The sequence below is a fragment of the Malania oleifera genome, chromosome 12, assembly GCF_029873635.1.
Source record: "Malania oleifera isolate guangnan ecotype guangnan chromosome 12, ASM2987363v1, whole genome shotgun sequence".
Taxonomy (NCBI): Eukaryota; Viridiplantae; Streptophyta; class Magnoliopsida; order Santalales; family Ximeniaceae; genus Malania; species Malania oleifera.
The window spans coordinates 78,531,165-78,552,201 of record NC_080428.1 but is presented as its reverse complement, the minus strand read 5'-3'; the positions used below and the strand labels follow the sequence as shown (position 1 = coordinate 78,552,201).

The window sequence follows — 21,037 nt, the reverse complement described above, 5'->3', positions numbered from 1 at the left end:
TAATGAGGAAAATTATGGGTTTTTCATGATTACAGTTTTGGGAAAAAGAGGGCGACGGGCTGTATCCCTGGTTTTGTTGAAAACCGAGCGTATATGTTGATTTATACTGTGTTATGGGGATGGTCGTGCCTTGACTTATTTTAAACTGTATATGTTTGGAAAACCATGATTTTAGATTACCAAATGGGTGTGGTTTGTTTGGTTATATGAGCATGCATATGTGTGTGACTGATTTAAATGCTGGTAGGAACGCGATTACGAATTTGTTCCAGGTACTGAGAGTGTCCAACTCTATATTTGAGGGCGTATGAAATCGCTGGCCATAGATTGGCAGAGTGTCCAGCTCTATATCCGAGGGCGTGAGCCTATTCCGGCAGATTAGGTCGAAGGGTGTGGATCCACCAGTTTAGCACTGATATGATGCCATGGGAGTCAGGGACTAGCCATGTGCCGGTGGCGCCATGTTCGCGGGTTGGTTACGGGCCAACGCCGTATGTCGCAGGCCGGTTTCGGGCTGATGGGTGTGACAACACCGGGATTGCTGATCATGTGTGCATGTGCTTGTATGCACTGTTGTGAAATTAGTACTGGAACTGCATTTAACTGTGTTGCATCATAATAACACTCAAATACCACACACCGATATAACTTGTATTCTTCCTTATTGAGAGGTATCTCACCCTTACTGTACATACATTTTTACAAGTCCTTCGAGTAACCGGAACTAGCGTCCTTGTGTTGGGAGCGTAGTGGCCGATGTACTGCGGGTAGCGCTTGGGTAAGTGTTAGGACTTGTATTTTGTGGGTTGCCGTTTTGAGATATGTTGGGCACCCGTTTGTACGTTATTTGATGGAACCTTGATTCTATCCTGGTATAAACTCTGGTATGGTATTGTATGTATATAGTAAGACCTTATTCCGCTGCGTATGTTCTGTTATATTTGGATGTGTATAGGGTGCTTAGAAACCCCACGGGGTCAGACCCTCATCTTTTGCTCTGTATCTTAAATGTTTTGTATGATACAGGGACTGGTTGGTTTACATTTTCACCCCTGGGTCCCATTTTCGAATTCGGGACGTGACAAGAGCTATGCACCAATATACGTCCTGTGAAAAAGAAAGCCACCTTAACTAAAATACCAAAAGTGGTAACCTTGGGAAATGTCCTTAATAAGCATGTCTTTTCCGTTGTTAAGGCTAGAGGAAGCATCCTTACAAAATACCCCATGAATGTATAATTTGAGTTCTAGCTCAGATAAAATAACCAATCTCCAGCTTGGATTGAAGAGCTAAGTTCCATCTTATATGTAAAAATCAATCTTCGCTCAGGTATTAAATTGAGCTTCGACTCAGATGGAAGAATAAAGCCCCAGGTCGAATGCAAAATTGAGCTTTTCTTAGATATTAAAATCAATCTTCTTATGAGATGGAAGAATCAAGTTCCGACTTAGGCATTAAAATTAAGATTCGACTTAGATCGATGGAGGAATCATGCTCTGGTTCGAATGCAAAAACTTAGCTTTGTTTGGCTATTAAAATCAAACTTTGACTTGGATGGAAGAATCGAGCTCCAACTTGAATAGAAGAATTGAGTTCCAAGTTAGATGCAAAAATTTAGCTCTGCTCCTATTAAAGACTTGAGCCCTTGCTCGAATTAGGGCTTCAATCTCTAGTTAGCTTAGAAGCAAAGACCAAGTTAACTGTGAAAGTGAAAACATTCCAAATATATTCTCAAACTTGAAAGTGCCTTCGTAGTCACAAGAGTGGGAGCATATGATGGGGTTAAATTTGGCACATGTTTGGAAGGATCGATGACAATCAATAGGAAGACTTTTCGGTTAACTACCCTTAGGAAATAAAGAAGTACATAAATAGATTAACTCAATAGACGTTAATTGAGTATACAAAGAGAATGTAACCCCTATCAATAGCTATAACCCCAATTCAATGGAAGAGGGGCCAATAAAGCATGAAGGCATTCACATCAAGGGAGACTTACCTGTAAAAATTAAAGAGAGATTAATTAGAAAAATAATAGACTCACTTTCACTCTAAGAACTATGGTCGCAATTACATATACCTTGTGTCAACTTTGACTTAAACATCGAAAAGGGCCTCTTAAAGACAACCCGAGATATGGTTAAGCTTTCAAGCTCTTTCTTTCTCTTGGTTTCAAGCAATTGTCATGGTCTGTTGATATAGAGATTGAGGTTCAATTTTTGGAGTCAACAGAGAACATATTTTAGACTTCAAGCTTAAATCTATAAGGATTCAAGCATAATTTAGTACAATTTTATATAAAGTTTTATCAAAATTCACACAAATTCAAATTTAAGACCTGGCCTAAAGTTAAGGTGAGTGTTTCTTCTTTATACATTAACAACTTCTACAATTGTGCTCCTTAAGTGATATATTTGATAAATTTTAAAATTCATGTACGCATCAATTATTTGCATCGAATTACGTACAATCATTGTAAGTATTAACTTAACTTAATTAGCTTTGAACATAACAGTCATTCCACACATTAATTATATATATATTACCAAGTCTTAACTTTTATCCTCTCATTATTTTACTTCTCTCTCTCTCTCTCTCTCTCTCTCTTGAAATTAAACACATTAGTTTTATCTTTAATAAGTCCTACCATGCATAAATTTGACTAAAACTATTTCACTGTTGAGAAAATGGAATCAAAGTAAAATATTCAAAATTGTGAAAAAAAAAAATTTTAAAATTCATCACAAAAATTAAACTGGACCTCTATTAATTCAAATTTCAAACACAACCCTATACAAATTTAAAATTTAAAATTTAAAATCAAAATTTAATCCAACCAGTACACAACTAGCAAGAAGAATTTGGCTAACATTTGGATAAAATACCAATTTTTTCTTACCTAATGAGAAGATTGATGAATGAGCAATTTTACAACATGCTCCACTCAACTTCTCTAATCCAACTTCTCCTCATATAATAATTAATTAACTCATCAAACATACATAATGCAGTATATTTTTGGACGCAAACACCCATTAGAATTTAATTAACTTGGTGATCACCGGCGCAATTACTGCATAATTAATTAATTAATTCTTATCTTATTGTTGATTTGGGTGTACGTACATCATTATTGCATATATAATTCAACTGACGCATGCCCATTATTTGTTCTATAGCTAGTCTTTTATTGACAATGTAAAGAAACATAAATTAGGAATTTGGTTAAGAATAATATATGCATAATTAATTGGATGCAATGTATAGAAACAGAGAAACACATTCATTATAATATTCTCTTCGTGTGGGCTCTATCAACTAATTAATATCACCAAACTATATACATAAAGTAAACCAATCCATCAAGATGCCAAACAAGACTTCTAATATTTTTATCTAGAGGTGTTGCACTAACATTCATCTATGGAGATGGCTGCAATCCCTAGAAGGTTTTGTTTAAGCAAAATATATATACATATTAATGTAGGAAAATTTTTTTGGGTAATATTATACGAAGGCCTTGGTAGCTTTGATCATGCGTATTCCCCCACATAGTGGTTGTTTACTCTTTTTTTAATTTTGAAAAAATAAAATAATAAAATGCTACTTAATTAATGGTTGGTGTATATGTGCTATATAAGAGCTCTATCATTAATCATTATCTACTAGCCCAAAAACATTGGGATAAAATGAAAAGGCACTCAGTTTTTTAACTAGAATACTGCATCACCTGAGTCAATTCTGATCTTGTATAAAAAAAAATTAATCCATTACTAAGTTGAGAAGGATCGTTTTCATCAATAAAATAATATTTTTAAAAAATTATTTACTGCATATAACAGTATGATATTTAGTGAATTCAGAGATGGATAAAGTGTGATTAAGTTGAATAAAAGATGCATTAAAACTTGGCTGGGGGCAGAAGAAAGTGTGTGGACAGAAAATATGAGTGAAGGGGATGGATGCATATGCATTAAATCACCAAATAAATGAGATAGGTATAGAGCATAGGATTCCTAAGCCTACCACTTTTGCATGCGCTTTCCATTTGCAATTTTGTCCCTTCTACTATCACAAAAGCAGAACAGAGAAGAGATAGATGAGAGAAGCTTCCCACCACCATGCTTATAATATATATGGGATGGAATCGCGATAAGAGAGTGAGTCCGAGGAGGTGGGTGGGAATTGAAGTCATGTGCATGCGCGGAAGGGGTCCCATGCACATGCACATCACATACATGCAGTAAATTAATTATACAGAAAGGAAAGGAAAGAAAAGAAAAGAAAGAAAGAAAGAAAGGCCGGAGGGCGTCAAGGAAAAGCTGACGCTGATGCCCTGATGGGCTCTGCTCCTGCGTACGTTCATGTGGAATTTGGTCATAGTCAATCATGGATCTATCAATTTATATATATATATATATATATATATGAAGAAAGAAGAAAGAAGAAGAAGCATCCGTGCACCGTCCTATATATCCCATCCCTTTGAAAAGGAATTTGCCCTTTACACCTTTTCCTGTGTCCGCCCGCCCACCTTTGGCTGCTTGGCCTCGTGTTGACCTTTCATCCATGTATTATGTATGACACAGTATGCAGCATATATCTGCGCACATTCCTCTTTATTTCAAAAAAATAAAAAAAGAATTTTTGTGATGTCATAGACATCATCTATCTCTGAAAAAGAATGAGAAAAGGGGGAGAACTGAAAGATATTGATGAATGAAACTAAAAGTTATGCAGCTGCTGTCAGCCTTTTCTTTAATTTCTTTCCTTTTATTTCTTGGGAGTGGGATTTGGGTTTTAGATATTAGGATAAAAAATGTTAGGATCTGTCGAATGTCGATGAAAAAAGATTTTATTTTTATGTTAAATAAATATACAAATTGAATTACATCTTATACATCTGTGCATATATACAAATTTAAAGGGTCGATCAAAAATAGAAAAGTAATGTTTTCTAACTGTAAAATAAGGTAAATATTTTTGTAATTATTGTTGGAAAAATTTAAAAATATTTTTTCACAATTAAACAAGGCCCTTGATATATTCAAGGGGGAATAGAAAGAAGATGATAAATAAATTAGAGGGCCGTTCAAGAATAGAAAGAAGATGGATGGATAAATTAATAAGAGGGATGAGAAAATTAATTAACTTAGGAAGAACAAATGGAACAAGCTAGCTAGCAATAAATATAGAATTTATTTGTTTATTTATTCACGAAGCTCTCTGTACATGATGAACTCCTAGCTAGCTAGCTACTCACCCTAACCTTCCTCGATCTACAAACTACAAAGACCACTAAAAACCATAGAGATAAAGAAAAGAAATTAAAGCTAACAATGTAATAATAAATTTTCTTTTAAAAAAAAAAAAAAAGTTTAAAAGAGATCATATCGCAAGGGGCATGATCTCTATCCTAGCTAGAGAGCAGCCAACTGATCAATTAGACCTGCCATTAATTGACGCGGCGTATGAATATGGACTCTAGGTCGTCCGGCGGAGTGAAGAACTCCCTTACGACGCCGCCGTGGCATCTCACCGCCGCCGGCTTCCTCTTCCTCGGAGCCGCCGGACACGCTTGCCTCGTCGAAATTCGGGATTCTTCCCCTGTTGGCGTCGAGATGTACTCCTCCTCCTCTTCTTCTTCCTCTCCTTCTCCTTCTCCTTCTCCTTCTCCTTCTTCCTTCCGCTGCTTCTTCGCCTTCTCCGCCGGCGCCGGCTTCGGGTATATCGGCCTCAACGGAGCCCGCAGCGGGATTCCGGCGATGACCCACTTCCTGTTCCCTTCCGATTCCATTATGCTTCCCTCCATCTGAGGCTTCTCCGCTAACCCCATCGATCTCCGCCAAATCCTTGCGCTACAGATTAAGGTCGTACTTCGCCAATATATATTTGCCAAGAAAAATCACTTTATAAATGAGAGAGAGAGAGAGAGAGAGAGAGAGAGAGAGAGAGAGAGAGAGAGAGAGAGAGAGAGAGAGGGAACCCGAGGCAGGGCAGTGCCAGCGTGGCGAGGGGGGCAGAGGGTCGGCCGGGCGAAAAAGGAAGGGCAACGGAGGAGCCCGTGAATGATGCTGACCGCGGGCAGCAGGAGAGGAACGATTGACTTGGATTTTGGCGCCAATTTTCCGTACGATAGAGGGTGAGACCATGTGATTAAATCGACGGTCCTCCTTCCATCTATCAGTTTGATAGCCGTAGCTTATACGGCGCCGTATTTCCCATTTTATCCTTCGTAGATGTCATATTTGCTTTCTCATCCCTTGGGGCGGCTACTCTGCTGATGTCTGCATATATCAATAATGCTATATAGTGAGTAAATTAATTAATGAGTATTAAAGTTCATCAAATTGGTTTTTTTAATTGTATCAAATTCCAACCTCCACGTCAGTAAGACTGTAAGAGTTTAATAAATTGCAACTTAGATAAAACTAACAAAATAAAGGTATTTTTAGATTAATTAAAAGAGTCAAGTTAAATTTTGTGCGTATAAATGAAATATAATCAAAATAAAATAATATACCTATTTATAAATTTTAAAAATTTCTTGAATAAATATTTCACACGGTACAAAACTTCCTTTTAAATTTAAAAATATATGTGTTTTGCAATCTTTTATTTTCACAAAAAAATTTAAATTATGTAAATGACCATCAATGCAAGTGAGTTAAGTCTGCTCATGAACTTTTCAAACTCAACTCTTTTCGATTCGATTTGTTTATACTTCTTAAATTAGTAATACTAGTTGATTTAAATTCAAATTTAATCGAACTTTTTAATTTTATCATTTTTATATTACATACCATATAACATATATTTTATACATATATTTAATATTATATACACATTATATATAATATTAATTTATAATTCAGTCGAGTTTAATTAAGCTTTAAGAACTTATTTATGAGTCGTGTTTGAATATCTTACTATATTGATTTGATTGAATTGAATATGCATTAAAGAAAGACCCATTAAATTCTTGGGCATTTGATGAAGAAGCATAATTATTCTCATTCGATAAGTAAGATCGAAGGCAAATTCTCAAAAAAAAAACATAAAAAAATTGATGGAGATGGATGAAATTAATTGGAGACAATGATCCAAAGGTAGAAAATAAAAGATTTGTTTAAATAACATAAATAGTTTTTTATTTTTCATTTTTAAAACTCTAAGGCTACATTTGGAATTCTGAAAATATTAGGAAAAAAAATATCAAAAAATTCATATTTTCATATTTGGTTATTAAGAAAAATAATAAAGAAAATAAAAAAAATATACAAAATCTATAAACAAAATTTTGATTTTGCACATATATTTTAGTTTTTCCTAATTTTTAGTCATATTAAAATAAACTTTCATTTTTAATAGTATTTTATATAAAAGAAAAATACAAGGAAAAATAAAATTTCTCCTTATTTTACTTTTGTTTCCTTTTCCCAAACAAAATCCTCGATCCAAAGTACTCTAAATAATTATAAAAAAGACAACTTTTTTTTTTTTTCAATTTTCTAAAACTAATTTAAGAAATCAAAAATTTTAAAAATAATAAGACAATGTTGTCCAATTATCTTACACAAATTAGAAAATTAAAAAAAAACAAGGTGGTACTTTTGTAATTATAAAAAATAGAAATAAAAAATAAAACTATTTTCATGAAATGAATAGTGATAAAATTTTATTATTATTTTTATTTTTTAACACATATTTAAAAAGTGTAAAATAAATTTATTTTTTATAATTATTTTAAAATTAAAAAATGAAAAACAAATACTATTTCGTACTACTAAATGGACCATAATTAAATTGTTCATAAATTGACATGCCCTTGTGAATAAGAGAAAGAAACCTAATTTCAAAATTAAGGGTGGAAAATGTCAAGCCATTTTCTAAGATTCCAACCACATTAAATAGACATAAAGCCTTACTCCTAAAGACTTTTATTGCACAATCTACATAATTTTCAGATCATTAAAAAAAAGGACAAATTCAAGAAGCAACATTTAAATTGGAAGAGGTCAAAGCAGGAGCTTTCCATAGAGAGTCTCACATTGAAAGTTTTAAAAGAATCAAAATAGGTTTGTAAATCACTTTTCTTCTCACTAATCAAAATTGAATTTGACTATAAAGAAAAAGGTAAAGTGGAATAATTAAATTTAAATATATAAATAGTAAGTGTTGACATTCGGCATGTGCGCGAATGAAATTAGTTAAGCCCATATGTTTGAAATTAATTTTTTAGTTTTAAAAAAAAAATTAGACAATTTAATAATTGAGAAATAGTCAACTATCAGACTTTACTAAATTACTATTTCCCAAAATTTCATAGTATGACTCATAAGTTTAATTTTTCGTAATTATTACGACTTTGAATATCTCATTTGTTATAAATTAATATGTCTTACCAGTATGATTAATCACTAAATCAAATCATGACTCATTTTCTCCCCCTTACTTAATCTTTTCTAATCAAATACATTATTTTTTGAAAATTTTACAAAGAAATCTTCAGGTTTGTTACCATAAATTTTTAGTGATTTTATTATATTTTGAATGTAATATTGCCTCATTAATTATTTTCTCGCAACAATGAACGAATATCAAATTGAAGAGGGTGATTTACGCGCACAACAAACTCACAAAAGTTTCATAAATTTAGATTAAGCATTTTGGTTGGAAAAAGGAAAGGAAAGAAAAATTTTCCACTATATTTTTCCTCTATATCAAATACTATTAAAAATGATTTTTTTTTTAAAGGTTAAAAATTAAGAAAAATCAAAAATAAATGATTTGTAAAATTATTTTTTTATTCATTAATTCGGTATATTTTTTATTTTCTTTCTTACTTTTCCAAATAACCAAACATGAAAAAGTGAATTCTTTCATATTTTCCTTTACTTTTCTTAAATTTTTTCAAGTTTCAAACAAAATCTTAAAAAAGTCAAGAATTCATTATATAATTTATAATTTTATTGATACATTTAGTATATGCGAATAGAATAAAATAAAGAATAATGAAATTAAAATTTTTTTTCAATACACTTTTATTTAAATTTTCATTTTATTTCTTTTTAATTAGTTGGATCCATTTCAAGAACAAATATGTCATTAATGTAAAAGATGGGATAGCATAAAACATAAAAGGACTTCACACAGTGGAAAAGGGTCGCAATTGATAGAAAGGAGCAATGGGAGAAATATTCTGGTAGAAATATATTGCCTATTATTTTTTCTAGTCAATCAATTATTATATTTCTTATGTAATAATTAATTTATTTTTATATTAAATATATCATTTTACAAACCAAAATTTTATCATTTTATTTGGGAGCATAAATTTCAAATCTTAAATTTGAATTTGAATGGATTTTAAAATTTTCAATATAATTTTATATTGCATCTTATCCAAATTCAATAGAACCCCAAATTTAAAAACTCTCCAAACACATAATGCAGGAATCCGAACCCGAAATAGACTCTGATAATAGATTATGGATAATATTTTATTTATTCCGTTACATGTTTTATACTATGAGATGACGTCACTAAAGTAACATCCCGAGCCCGCAAGGGGTTCGGGGCGTTACACATAAGGTACGTATTTTTTAGCAAGTAAATAGGAATAAGATTTTGTGAACATTTCTAGAACTTTTGATGAGTTTAAAAAGACTATTATTTTTATGATTAATTTATGTATAACACCCGATTTGATGAAGTTTGATTAGAACTATGGAATTAAAGCATTGAATTAATTAAAATCTTTCTATGCCTTCCGTTAGGAAAAGAAAAACACCGACTTTTATGATTAGTTTAAAAATAATATTATGTTAATTATTAGTTTATGTAAAACACTAATCAAAAATTTGATTGGAACTATGAAATAAAGATTGAAATTAATTTATACATTCAATCATTATTTTTGGACTAGATTAATATTTGTTTTTCCATTCTTCTTCATTAATTCGATATCAAAACTTTATTGTAGAAACTCTAAAATTCACGCAAACATTAAAATTTATTAATAAACACTCAAATAATTGAAGCATGAGATATTCATACTAAAATTTTCAAAGTCAAATTTTGAATGATAAAAAAGAATGTGTGTGTGTGTATGTATATAAGTTTTTTAGTGTGCACGTGTTTGCATAGCTGCAAAATTCTTTGGTTCCTTTGACGTGGCTGCTGACAACTTTTGCTAATTAAAATTTCGCAATTCACATGCTTGGCGGAAAAATTCATGTGCCATCCACTTTTGTTTATGTTTCAAATTTTAATATAATTTACTAATTGAAACCTTTAAAAGATTTTATTTTTAAAAAATAAGATAAAAATTTATTTTCTTTTCTATTAAATATTATCAAAAATTAAAATTTATTTTAATATGATTAAAAATTAAAAAAATTAAATATTAATGATGTATAAAATTATATTTATTCATGGGGTTTTTTTTTCTTACTTTCTGTAATAGTTAAACATAAAAATGTGGATTTCTTGATATATTTTTTTAATATTTTTTGAATTCTAAATGGGGCATAAAAGGAATGAGGAAAAAAAAAAAAACTGACATGAAGTATAAATTGAATTTTGACTTGTTTGATACATAGGAATCATAAAATCATAAAATGTATTGAGAGTGAAATGGGAAGAAAACATCGAGAACGAAAACCTAAAAATAAAAATATTAATTCTATTCTGTTTCAAATGAAAAATAATGCACATGGGATGAAAGTCTGCTATCTTTATTTATACAACTCACTCTAATAAACCTAGAAAAAAAATATGTAATAAGACAAGAAAGAGGGTTTTTTTTTTCTCTGTTTTTAAAGTAACCTTTCTTTTCTCTTTTTTGATGTGATTAAGCAAAAGGGGATCGAAGTAAAAAAAAAAAAAAAAAAACTCCCATCAAAGAAATTAAAAAATCCCTTCTTATATTTTCCCACTTGTGGACATGTCCATCCATTTTGCTTTCACAATCAAATTTTCACTCCATTAGTTAGAGAGGGAAAAAGAAGTGTGCACAACTTTTGGCATCTGTGTTTTGGGTCCCCATGGCCCTATCAAACGCAACAACATGATATATTTGATAAGAATGAAGAAAGATTAGAAGGATAACAAGATTACACATTTTTTTAATGGATAATAATTGAATTATGCTCCTAAGGGATAATGCTTTGCATGCTAAACTCTGCACATGGAATCGACCCATGATCATGTGGGTGCCCATCCATTCTAAAATAGACCCTTCTCATGATCGGACGCCTGCCGCGGGGCAACCCCCCCCCCCCCCCCCCCCCCCCCCCTCTACAGAGAGAGAGATAGAGAGAGAGAGAGAGAATCTAGGATTAGGGAAGTAGGCATTGACTTGGCTTTACATATTTGAAAGAGAGGAAATGGATGAGGAGACATGCACACAGCTAAGCGTCCATTTTCTAATATGCTTATTGTCGGAGGAGATGAATTGAATTGAAGATGGAGAGGACATGTAGAGGTAGCTATACATTAGAGCACTGCCAGAAAGTGACGCCCACAACCCCACCCACATGCACGCTACGCCCTCCATCGCCATAAAGACTGAAATGACAAAATTTATGTACTTCATTTTTATAATAAAAACATACTTGTGAAGAACATATGTTTTTCAATGAAAGTTGTCAGTCGCAACATTCATATATATATTTTAATCTTTTTGAAGAGTTTGGAAAACTTAAGGGGTGCTTTTGAAGTTTCGTACGCATATTAATTGAGTACCCGTAATTAAAGCTAAATTTCAAAAATCAAATTTAAATATATAGGAATTCCAATATCCAAATTTAAGGTGTAAATTCAAGTTTTCAAACATGAAGTCAGTGAATGAATCATGATAGATTTCGATTCATTTTCTTATCACGCAATTGCAAAAATTGGGTACGATACAACTACGAAGAAAATAGATCAAATGGCCTTAAAAGGGATCTATACTTGAATTCTGATGGAGCTTCCACCTAGACGTAGTAATTATAATGAAAATTTTTTATAATTTTTGCATTAAAAATATGTCATATTGTCATAGAGCAAATAATAATCAAAAACCTTGTAAAAATAGTAAAAAATAAGTGTTTTCAAATTTCACCATGCGAATGCATATTACTTTCATATCTTATGTTGGATTGAATAATAATGAACAGACAAGGAATAACCATCACCCCTTTCTTAAATTTTCAATTGTATTTTATTTTATTCTTATGAATACCAAACATTGTCTTATTAGTGTGCAGATTCTATTGTGACCTTTCCTACAAACCAAAAGATCTGATGGATGTGAGAGTTGATGGATGAGACGATGGATGTAAAAAGAGGTTGGGAATTTTAGTTAATTGAAACAAGTTAATGACCCATGAGAAAAATGGACATTTCTTGCATGCAGGAGTTGAAAAATAATAGTAGGAATACAAGTTCAGAAACAAGAAGCATGCATTACATCCTCGAATAGCCTCTGTGGTCTTCATATTGTTCCATGAAGTCATCATTGAACTTCTTGAAGCTGGCCATGATTTCAGGCATGTCTTCCTCAGCCGGTAAGATGGTTGTCCTTAAATGGAAGAACCTATAGGAAAACAAGCAACCCATTTCACAGTGGCACTTAAAACTTGCAGAATGAAACAACAAAATCACGAATACTAGGTGTAATTCTGTCATAATTTTTGTGATGGATGGTTGAGATATTCAATCACTAACCCTATATTTGGAGCCGTCATGGATTTAGATTTGCATAAAATATAATACAAATTTGCATTGAAATTGATTCAAATCCACCCAAATCGAAATCCAAGATCCGAAATCCATGCTCCCAAACACTACTTATAATCTGTAGTTTATGAATTTTCAAATATGACCCACAGATTCATTCATAAACTATAATCTTTAGAAGAAAAGTTCCATAGAAGCAGCATTGCTTATATTTTCTTTTCCAGCATTTAAACGAGGAAGAAACAAGGAAAAGGAAACATAAACATGGTCTCAGAATTGTGCTAAGGGAATTTTAAAAGGAAATATGTAATTACCCTTCTTTCTGTCCGAATCCGGAACCAGGGACAGTAGAAATGCCAGTGGCTTCCAAGAGCTTGAGACAGTAGAAAACATCAGGACCTTTTCCAGCCCTTTTAGCAGCCGCTATTGCTTTAGGTGGCAAACGTATTTGGGGGAACGAATACATAGCTCCTGAAGCCATTTTTCTCATTAATTAATGCCCTCATAAATAAATATTCATGAACAATTTCACAAAAATAAAAAGAGAAAGAAAAGAAAGAAAGAAAAAAAAAAAAGAGCAAGAAACTGAGGTTGAATTAAAGGGCCATTTTTTACCTTCCGTAAAATTGCAAACCACATTTCTGCAGCTATTGAATCCATCGGTCATTATGTGAGCTCTTCTCGTCAGAGACTCAATGATCCCTTTGCTGCATATATCATAATGCATATAAGTGTATTATCACTGTGGATCAACTTTTTTAGAAAAAAAAATATTTAAAAAAAAAAAAGAGATCGAGTTCATCATTACTTTTATCTATTTTTTTTTTCCATTTAACAATTTTTTTTTATTTCAACAGAATCCTCCGAAATTAATGGTGTAAAGGGTATTGGCGCTCAATGTAAATTAGACAAAAAAAAAAAAAGGCAGCCCGGTGCACAAAGCTCCCACGTACGCGGGGTCCAGGGAAGCTGAAAACAAGAAACCATACCTCTCTGCAACAAACTTATCATAGGAGATGTCTCCAGGTTTAAGAGGGTTAACCATCATTCCCATCTGTAAAAAGATGCCATATGCATTTTATTCCACTTGCATAACAGTTTGAAGAGAGGAAACTAGGAGGCACCCAATTGCATGAACAAAACACCACAAGAATATTATTTTATTTAATTTTTTTCAAAAAAAACCCCAACAACAGGAGATCAACTGAATTCTAGTACATTTAGGCAAAGAGCAATGCCAAAGAAAACAAAATTTTTAAAAAACTTTTTACTCCATGACATTGGCACATTCAACACCATGGTCTCTATACTACAAAAGTGTTCTTGAATCTTCATGGACTTAGAGCAAGGATAAAACTGAGCATTAGAGTTTTCCTTGAACTATGTAATGATAAAATTACTTAAACCAAATAGTCAGCTAAGTCTGATCAATCCAACTCCAACTTACAAGTATCTGTGCAGGAACGTTTGGACTGAGTTGAATTGATACGACTTTATATATCTCATCAACAGTCTGCAAAATCAGATCAAGAAATTTTATTAAGCATCAGGAGTTTATATACCATTCAATTTTTTTTTTCAATAACCTACATACTATTCAAATTAAATTCATTCTCTCCAGAGCCAACATATAACATATTATGAAACCAATAGATAATCATGTTTGTAAATCACATGCATTAGAACCAACTGTCAACCAATGGCCTGCCTGCAGTGTGGAGAGACCTTTTGCATGCTTTCTAGCATGAACGAAAAACTCCAAATACACTATTTTTTTTTTTTTGGACGTCCACATGATACATCGTTCAATTCTAGTTGGTTTTCAAAATCACAAAAAAAGACTTGTGCAAAACATTGCACGATATATTTTTTATTTTGAACCGATTGTTGCAAAAGGACAAAAAAAAAATGCCTAAATTTTACATAAAAATACAAGAACAAATACTAAACAGAAAAACACAAACCTTTGGAGGAATGTTAGTCATCTCAAAGTATCCTCCTCGTTGACCACATTCTCCCCAATATCCTTTGGAAACAGAGTGGAAAGAAACAAGCTGCAGCTCCTTGCTTATCGGTGGGCCCATGTCCAACAAAACCTTCCAGGTTGGAAAAAACATATAATGAAAGTCCAAATAAAAATCCTTGAAAAACTCAAGAACAGTTGAATCTAACAGCGCAAGAATGTCATACCTTTCTGGCACTTATAAAGGGTCGCTTATCCTGGTAAATATTCATCTGATAAACCTCGTCTCCAAGCAAGACTAATTTTTCTTGGAAACAGAAGCGCAATATTTCTTTTAAATTGGCTAGGCTGAGACATTGACCAGTAGGATTCCCAGGGTTTATAATCACCATTGCCCTTACCTGATGATATTCAAATAAATTAGAAATTTAGTACAGGTAATAGGTGATTTTAGCAAATAAAAAGCACATTATGGAAGAAAATTTGGTATATTCATTTAATAGGAATACATACACCTTAACTAAATGAATAAATATTGGAAGGAGACTTGTGTCGTGTATCAGGCAAAGATAACCTTTCTTGAATTCAAATGCTACAAATAGTAGAATGTTGCATCGAATTGGTCAACTGCCTACATGTTCAATAAGCAGAATTAAGGCCCCTCCCTCCAACTTTTTATTCATCTAGCTTTTCTGTTCATCCCAATATCAGAATAGATTTTCCCCAATTATTTCAAATAAAAAGCATTTAAAGGACATATTTACAGTTATTCCTTTAGCGCGAGCTTGTGCAACTGATAAGCGAAGGTCATTAACATCAAGACCCCAGTTCGCTGTCTCTTCTAGGTAATATGGAACAAGAGATCCGCCATACAAGGATATAGAAGCTGAGTAAAGTGGGTACTGTGGAACTGGAACCAAAATCTTGCAAAAAAAAAAAAATTATCAAAATAGGTTCAGAAAACAGAATCTGGAACAGAAGAGAAAGAAGAAAAGAGTGACAAACGAAGGGCAAAAGAAAAAAGCATATTTTAGGTTAATCATTTTTAGGAGTTCATTTTGGGAATATCTATTACCCCATCCCCTTCACCACGAATAATTGTGTTCAACATCAGCATCACTCCTTTGCTGGCACCATCCGTGAGAAATATGTGTTCTGGGTCACTGTCATTAGAGTGAAGCAATAACAACTTCAGCTTACAATTCAAAGTCAACGTTTGCGACACCCCATTCTCAAGAAAGCGTGTGTATCTAAGTGTGATGCCTAGTATTATCACCTTGGATACCCATCACGTCTTCCAATGAACTCCGCTATTTCCTTCCTTACTCCCGGAAGGCCTCGAGAATCACTGTAAGCACCTAGTCATTTAAAAAGGAATACAAGTTATACTGCTTGTACTTCACCAGTGATGCTGCTAAATTCCAGACACCTTAAAATTGGAGCTTCATATTTCAATAATAATAATAATAATAAACTATGTGCTACATAACAAAATGCGGGGAAACAAGCAAAAAAAGTGCTCCATGGCAAAAAGCGGGGAAACAAGCAATGAACTGTTAATAAATAGACCAAAGGATGTTTACAGGAAAGAGTGGAAACATACAAAATATATTTAAGAAAATACAGAAATAACACTTAGTGTGTGATACATTTTCAAGGAAAAAAAAAAAACAGGAAAGCATTAATAATGATAAGAAGAAGAACAGGTTATTGATGCGAAAGGGATGCTTGATGGTGCTCGCAATCAGATGAAAATTAGTTTTCTCAAGTTAAAGCCTATAAGGGGTAGACAAAAGTTGATGATGGTATAGAATTAAAAGAAAGGTATTTTGGTTTTTTTCTTTTTTCTTTTTCTTTTAATGGATGATATACTTTAAGAAAACAAGATGGCAAGGCAAGCCAATGTATGCAGCATAAGGCACTGTTGTTTCAACTGATCGGTGTTCTCACTACATACTTTTCCCTAAAAAATATAATTTGATATGCTTGTCAAAGAGGATACCTAGACCACCAGTCGTCATTGAAAGATAATGTTTAGCTCTTGCAATTGCATCTGCAGGGAACATGAGCCCCACATTAGGATCATCTAGTAGAAATGGAGCTTGGCACAGAGCAATCACCTGCAATAAGCATATTCCTGGTTTTATAAAATCTACATAGACTATAATTGCATTAGAAATCCCAGCACTTCAAATTGAGGAGAAGTGATTCCTACAACTGTTGAATAGAAAAAAGCAGAAATATGAAACTTGTCATAAACCTGACGAGGGAATGTCAGAGGCCTCTGTCCTAGAGCATGAGGGTTGCCAACATTTGTGAAAATAATCTGCAAAAGGATAAACAAAATAAAGAGACAGCAGAAGCGTATACTGCAGAGGAATGGCATGTAGTAACAAAAAATTGAATCTTTTTGAACTATGTCAACTCACAAGACATGGAAGCTAAATCAGCCGAACAACATGTTCTCTCATAATTTTAGCAGTAATTTAAAATTAAAAAAAAAAAAACCTAATCTACTAAACTACCACAAGGTTAGGGTTTGATCTTTGGAAATGCCCGATACACGTGGATCTATTATGTGATATTGATTAGGGGTGGCTGGACAATATGTGCAAGAGCACCAGCTGCAAGTCCAAACTGAGTTCAAACTAAGAGCCAGTAACCACTGCAAATGCATGTTGCATGGCATATAAATGCAGATACTCAAAACAGATTGATGTGAGAAATATAGGCTAATTTTTAGAGTTGACAAGAACGGCATCATTGAAATATTCATGATAAAACAATAACTATCAAATTTGGCTCAGTAAGATTGTGAACTGCCAAAAGGATGTGCATTCTAAAGAAAAACACTTGAATCATGATTAACAAGTCTCTACAAACATCAAAGAACTCAATATATTAAAAGGATTCAGGCCCATTTAAGAACAATCATGAGAGATGTTAAGCAAAAGAATGTCCACAACACAACTGTTCATTCCATTAAAACTATTTGGTAAAACACCATTCCATATGAGCAATTGCCTTTAACATAGATAACAAAAATCTCTTCTGCATCCAAAGATTTAACAGAAGCTATGCACTTGATTCATTGCAGAATATAAGGAAAGGAATTTTTTAGCTCATCCTCAAGAAAGGCACAAGACAGATGCTACCACATCAAACAAGACCCAAAAGGAACAACCACACACCTTTTTTCCTTCTTTCTGAAGCTCAGAAGCTCGGAGGTATAGCTCACCTCTGACGGCATATTGAACCTTTTTCACATTTTCATTCAGTGATTCATAGTCTAAAGCCCAAAGAGACATGATGAAGGAGCTATTGTTTTAATGATGGTGGCCAACCTATGACAATATCTACAACCCTGAACATATCCAAAAGGAGTTACATGAGCCTGATTGCAAGTTAGCACAAGAAATATCAAAAGGAATAACAACATCAAAAGTTGATACTTTGTGTTTAAACTCAAAATTCAAATATGGGGAGGCTACAATAGATTGTTTTGGCTTACAAATTAACCCTTTCCAGATGACCCCTAAATTCCTACAACAACTTAGCAATAATTATGGTCAATTTAGACAGCAGACAACAATCCTCCCGACCATCAGTTTGGAAAATGGATTACCAGGAATGATTTGATCCCTGCAAGTTCATTTCATTCTTCACCATAGTATCAGCAGACGACAAAATTAGAGAACCATACTTAAAACTAGTTTTCAATTTTCAAAACAAACAAAAGAAACGCATAAGTAAACAAAACGATGTAAGCATGACATGGTAACAGCATGCGGCAGAAAAAATCCAAACCCACTCCTGAACAGGAAGTAAACATTGAATTGGATAGAATACGCGTTTTTAAGGACCTACAATTCTACCTCATGACGCTTTCGAAGCGCTTAAAGATCTACCTCTCATGACGCACACAAGGCCAGCGATAATCAATCAGAGAGTGAACCCGGCAAACTTCCAAAGGGAGTTTTCCCTTTTCCTTAGCCGGAAACTACTGAAATATGACAACCCAAACAACAACGGAAGAAATCGAGCACAATAAACCCAAATTGAAAACTCAGAACAAATCCAAAAAATAACAACAAAATCACTAATCCCTACACAGAAATCCTTGGAAATAAACAATTTCATTACTTCCCCATTAACAGCACATAATTCCAAAACAAAAACTGCGAACCATAAACCACATTTGTTTGCAATCTTTTACGATAGAGGTAAATGGGTTTTCAATTAAGATCATCTACGGTTCAAAACAAATTAAACGGGTACCTCTGAACTTCGCTTCGGAACTTTGCCAAAGAAGGGTGGCTGTGGCCTCCTGGAGTTGGAGCAGAGAGAGCCCACGAATTGAACAATATAATCAGCCTTGAGTCTGTCCCACGAAGAACACTGCAAGCCTTTTGTGTTGGCAAAAGGGCACGTGTTATGTGGCATTCCACGGCGCCACCACAACCACTGAAAAAATTGCAGACGGCTTATCGGGCTTCCAATAATGGAAGAAGAGATAAAGTTCTCAAACGAAGTGTGGTGTAGCTTCAAACGACTAGCTCTTGGTCCTAGGGAGGTCTCTGTGTCATTTTCAAATACTGAGTAAGGTTTCTGAGTCGGTCTCTCCCTTTCCTTCTTTAGGTCAGGGACAGCATTTAATCATTTTTGTGGTATACCATTAGCACATATTCTAATGAAGGTCGTCCTAATTCGAACTTTGTTCAAGGAGACTATTATAAAGTTAGTGTTGAAATTTAGATTAAAAGTGTTTTTTTCGATTTATCAAAAACATGCTACAAATGTTATTCCTCCCAAAAATATCTAATGTTTGAAAATTCACAAGAGGTATATCGTATATGTGCATGTATCTACACGTATCCGTAGCTATATATTATAGTTCTTTATTTTTTCTTTGTTATTTATAATCATGTCTTAATATTTCAACTTGCATGAAACATTTTACAAATTTTTTTATTACATTTTACTCAAATTTATAAGAATTGACATCTAAAATCCAAATTTCATACTTCCTAACACAAAATGTACACACATCTCTCTTGGGGCTATTAGGAAGTATACTAATGTATATAGAGAATTAACAAACATATAATACAATTAGAAAGGTATAGCAAGGAAGAAGAAAACATTGGAGCAAATTTAGAAGGATTGTCGCTTTGAAGCTATGTGCTTATTTCTACATATATATATATATATATATATATATATGTAAGACTCACTAAGAATTAAAATGTATATACATATACCCATGGTTTCAAAATTCAAGTGCAAAATATATATATATATATATATATGTAAGACTCACTAAGAACTAAAATGTATATACATATACCCATGGTTTCAAAATTCAAGCGCAAAATAAAAGTAATAACCATCAAATTCAACAAAGTCACTCAAACAATATGACAAGTTTATTCATATTATTCACAAGACTTGCATTACTAACCAGAAGTCTAAAATGTTGTTGCACTATAATTATTGTTCCCAAAATTTTTGTTGATGTTTAGTTTGCCATAAAATGTAATAGTTCATGAACTCTTTTTTTTTTTTTTACAAAGGGATAGATATGTTTACTTAAAAGAATGTTAAAGCCAAATGCAAATTATGCAATTGGCTTTGCTTTCACAAAGAATTTTGGAAGTTTAGTTCACTACAAAGCTATTTCATAGTTCTTATTTTCCTAGGCATAGACCTCTCTTAAATAGTCACTTGGTATTTAAATTGTTCACTTAAATTACTACAAAAAAAAAAAAATGGTATTTTGATATATTTATGTGACCGAATCTATTTGCTTAGTAACCCACTCTTGGTAGAAAGATGCATCTGTATTAGTTAAGAAAGAAAATGCTCAACATCACATGAACTACGTTTCAAGAATCCAATTATAATAGATATATAAAACATTCAAAGAAAGACAATATACATGACATATTGCAAAATTGTTGGCACAAAATTAGTTTAATATAGAATGGTTTGTAACACCCTGACCCTCTACTCGGGTCCGGAGTGCTATTAAAACATAACATACACATTTCTCTGATACCATAAATAAATACAACCCGCCCTAACAAGGGAAAATGAGTGTTACATCCCCCTACATCATATACATACACAGCGGAAAATTTTCTAATACATCAAACACATACCAAAGTTTCCAACTATTTCTAACTACATACCAAATTCATATCATAATATTACAAACCCCAAAAGCATAAAAACTGCTATATATGTCCCAGCTCTCGCAATATCTAACAACTGTCTATCACCAGCCCAACAGTACACTAGACTCGATCCCTCAAAGGACCTGAAACATGATTTGTATGATAGGGTGAG

At 32.9% G+C, this 21,037-nt stretch overlaps 2 protein-coding genes across 2 annotated transcripts; both read right to left on the bottom strand.

Moving 5' to 3' along the window:
- Positions 1 to 5,180: 5,180 nt before the first annotated feature.
- Positions 5,181 to 6,098, bottom strand: LOC131144088 (cyclin-dependent protein kinase inhibitor SMR6-like). The gene is made up of 2 exons (XM_058092470.1): positions 5,987 to 6,098; positions 5,181 to 5,876 (listed from the first exon to the last, which is right to left on the bottom strand). Exon 2 carries the CDS (start codon positions 5,834 to 5,836, stop codon positions 5,456 to 5,458), a length of 381 nt encoding a protein of 126 aa, XP_057948453.1. The 5' UTR covers positions 5,837 to 5,876; positions 5,987 to 6,098; the 3' UTR covers positions 5,181 to 5,455.
- A 6,226-nt stretch (positions 6,099 to 12,324) lies between these two features.
- On the bottom strand, positions 12,325 to 19,377 carry LOC131144087 (glutamate--glyoxylate aminotransferase 2). The gene is made up of 14 exons (XM_058092469.1): positions 18,968 to 19,377; positions 17,881 to 18,053; positions 16,950 to 17,015; positions 16,692 to 16,809; positions 15,966 to 16,047; positions 15,765 to 15,852; positions 15,454 to 15,612; positions 14,917 to 15,090; positions 14,691 to 14,822; positions 14,174 to 14,239; positions 13,716 to 13,780; positions 13,342 to 13,433; positions 13,041 to 13,197; positions 12,325 to 12,583 (listed from the first exon to the last, which is right to left on the bottom strand). Exons 2-14 carry the CDS (start codon positions 17,995 to 17,997, stop codon positions 12,454 to 12,456), a joined length of 1,446 nt encoding a protein of 481 aa, XP_057948452.1. The 5' UTR covers positions 17,998 to 18,053; positions 18,968 to 19,377; the 3' UTR covers positions 12,325 to 12,453.
- Positions 19,378 to 21,037: the final 1,660 nt, after the last annotated feature.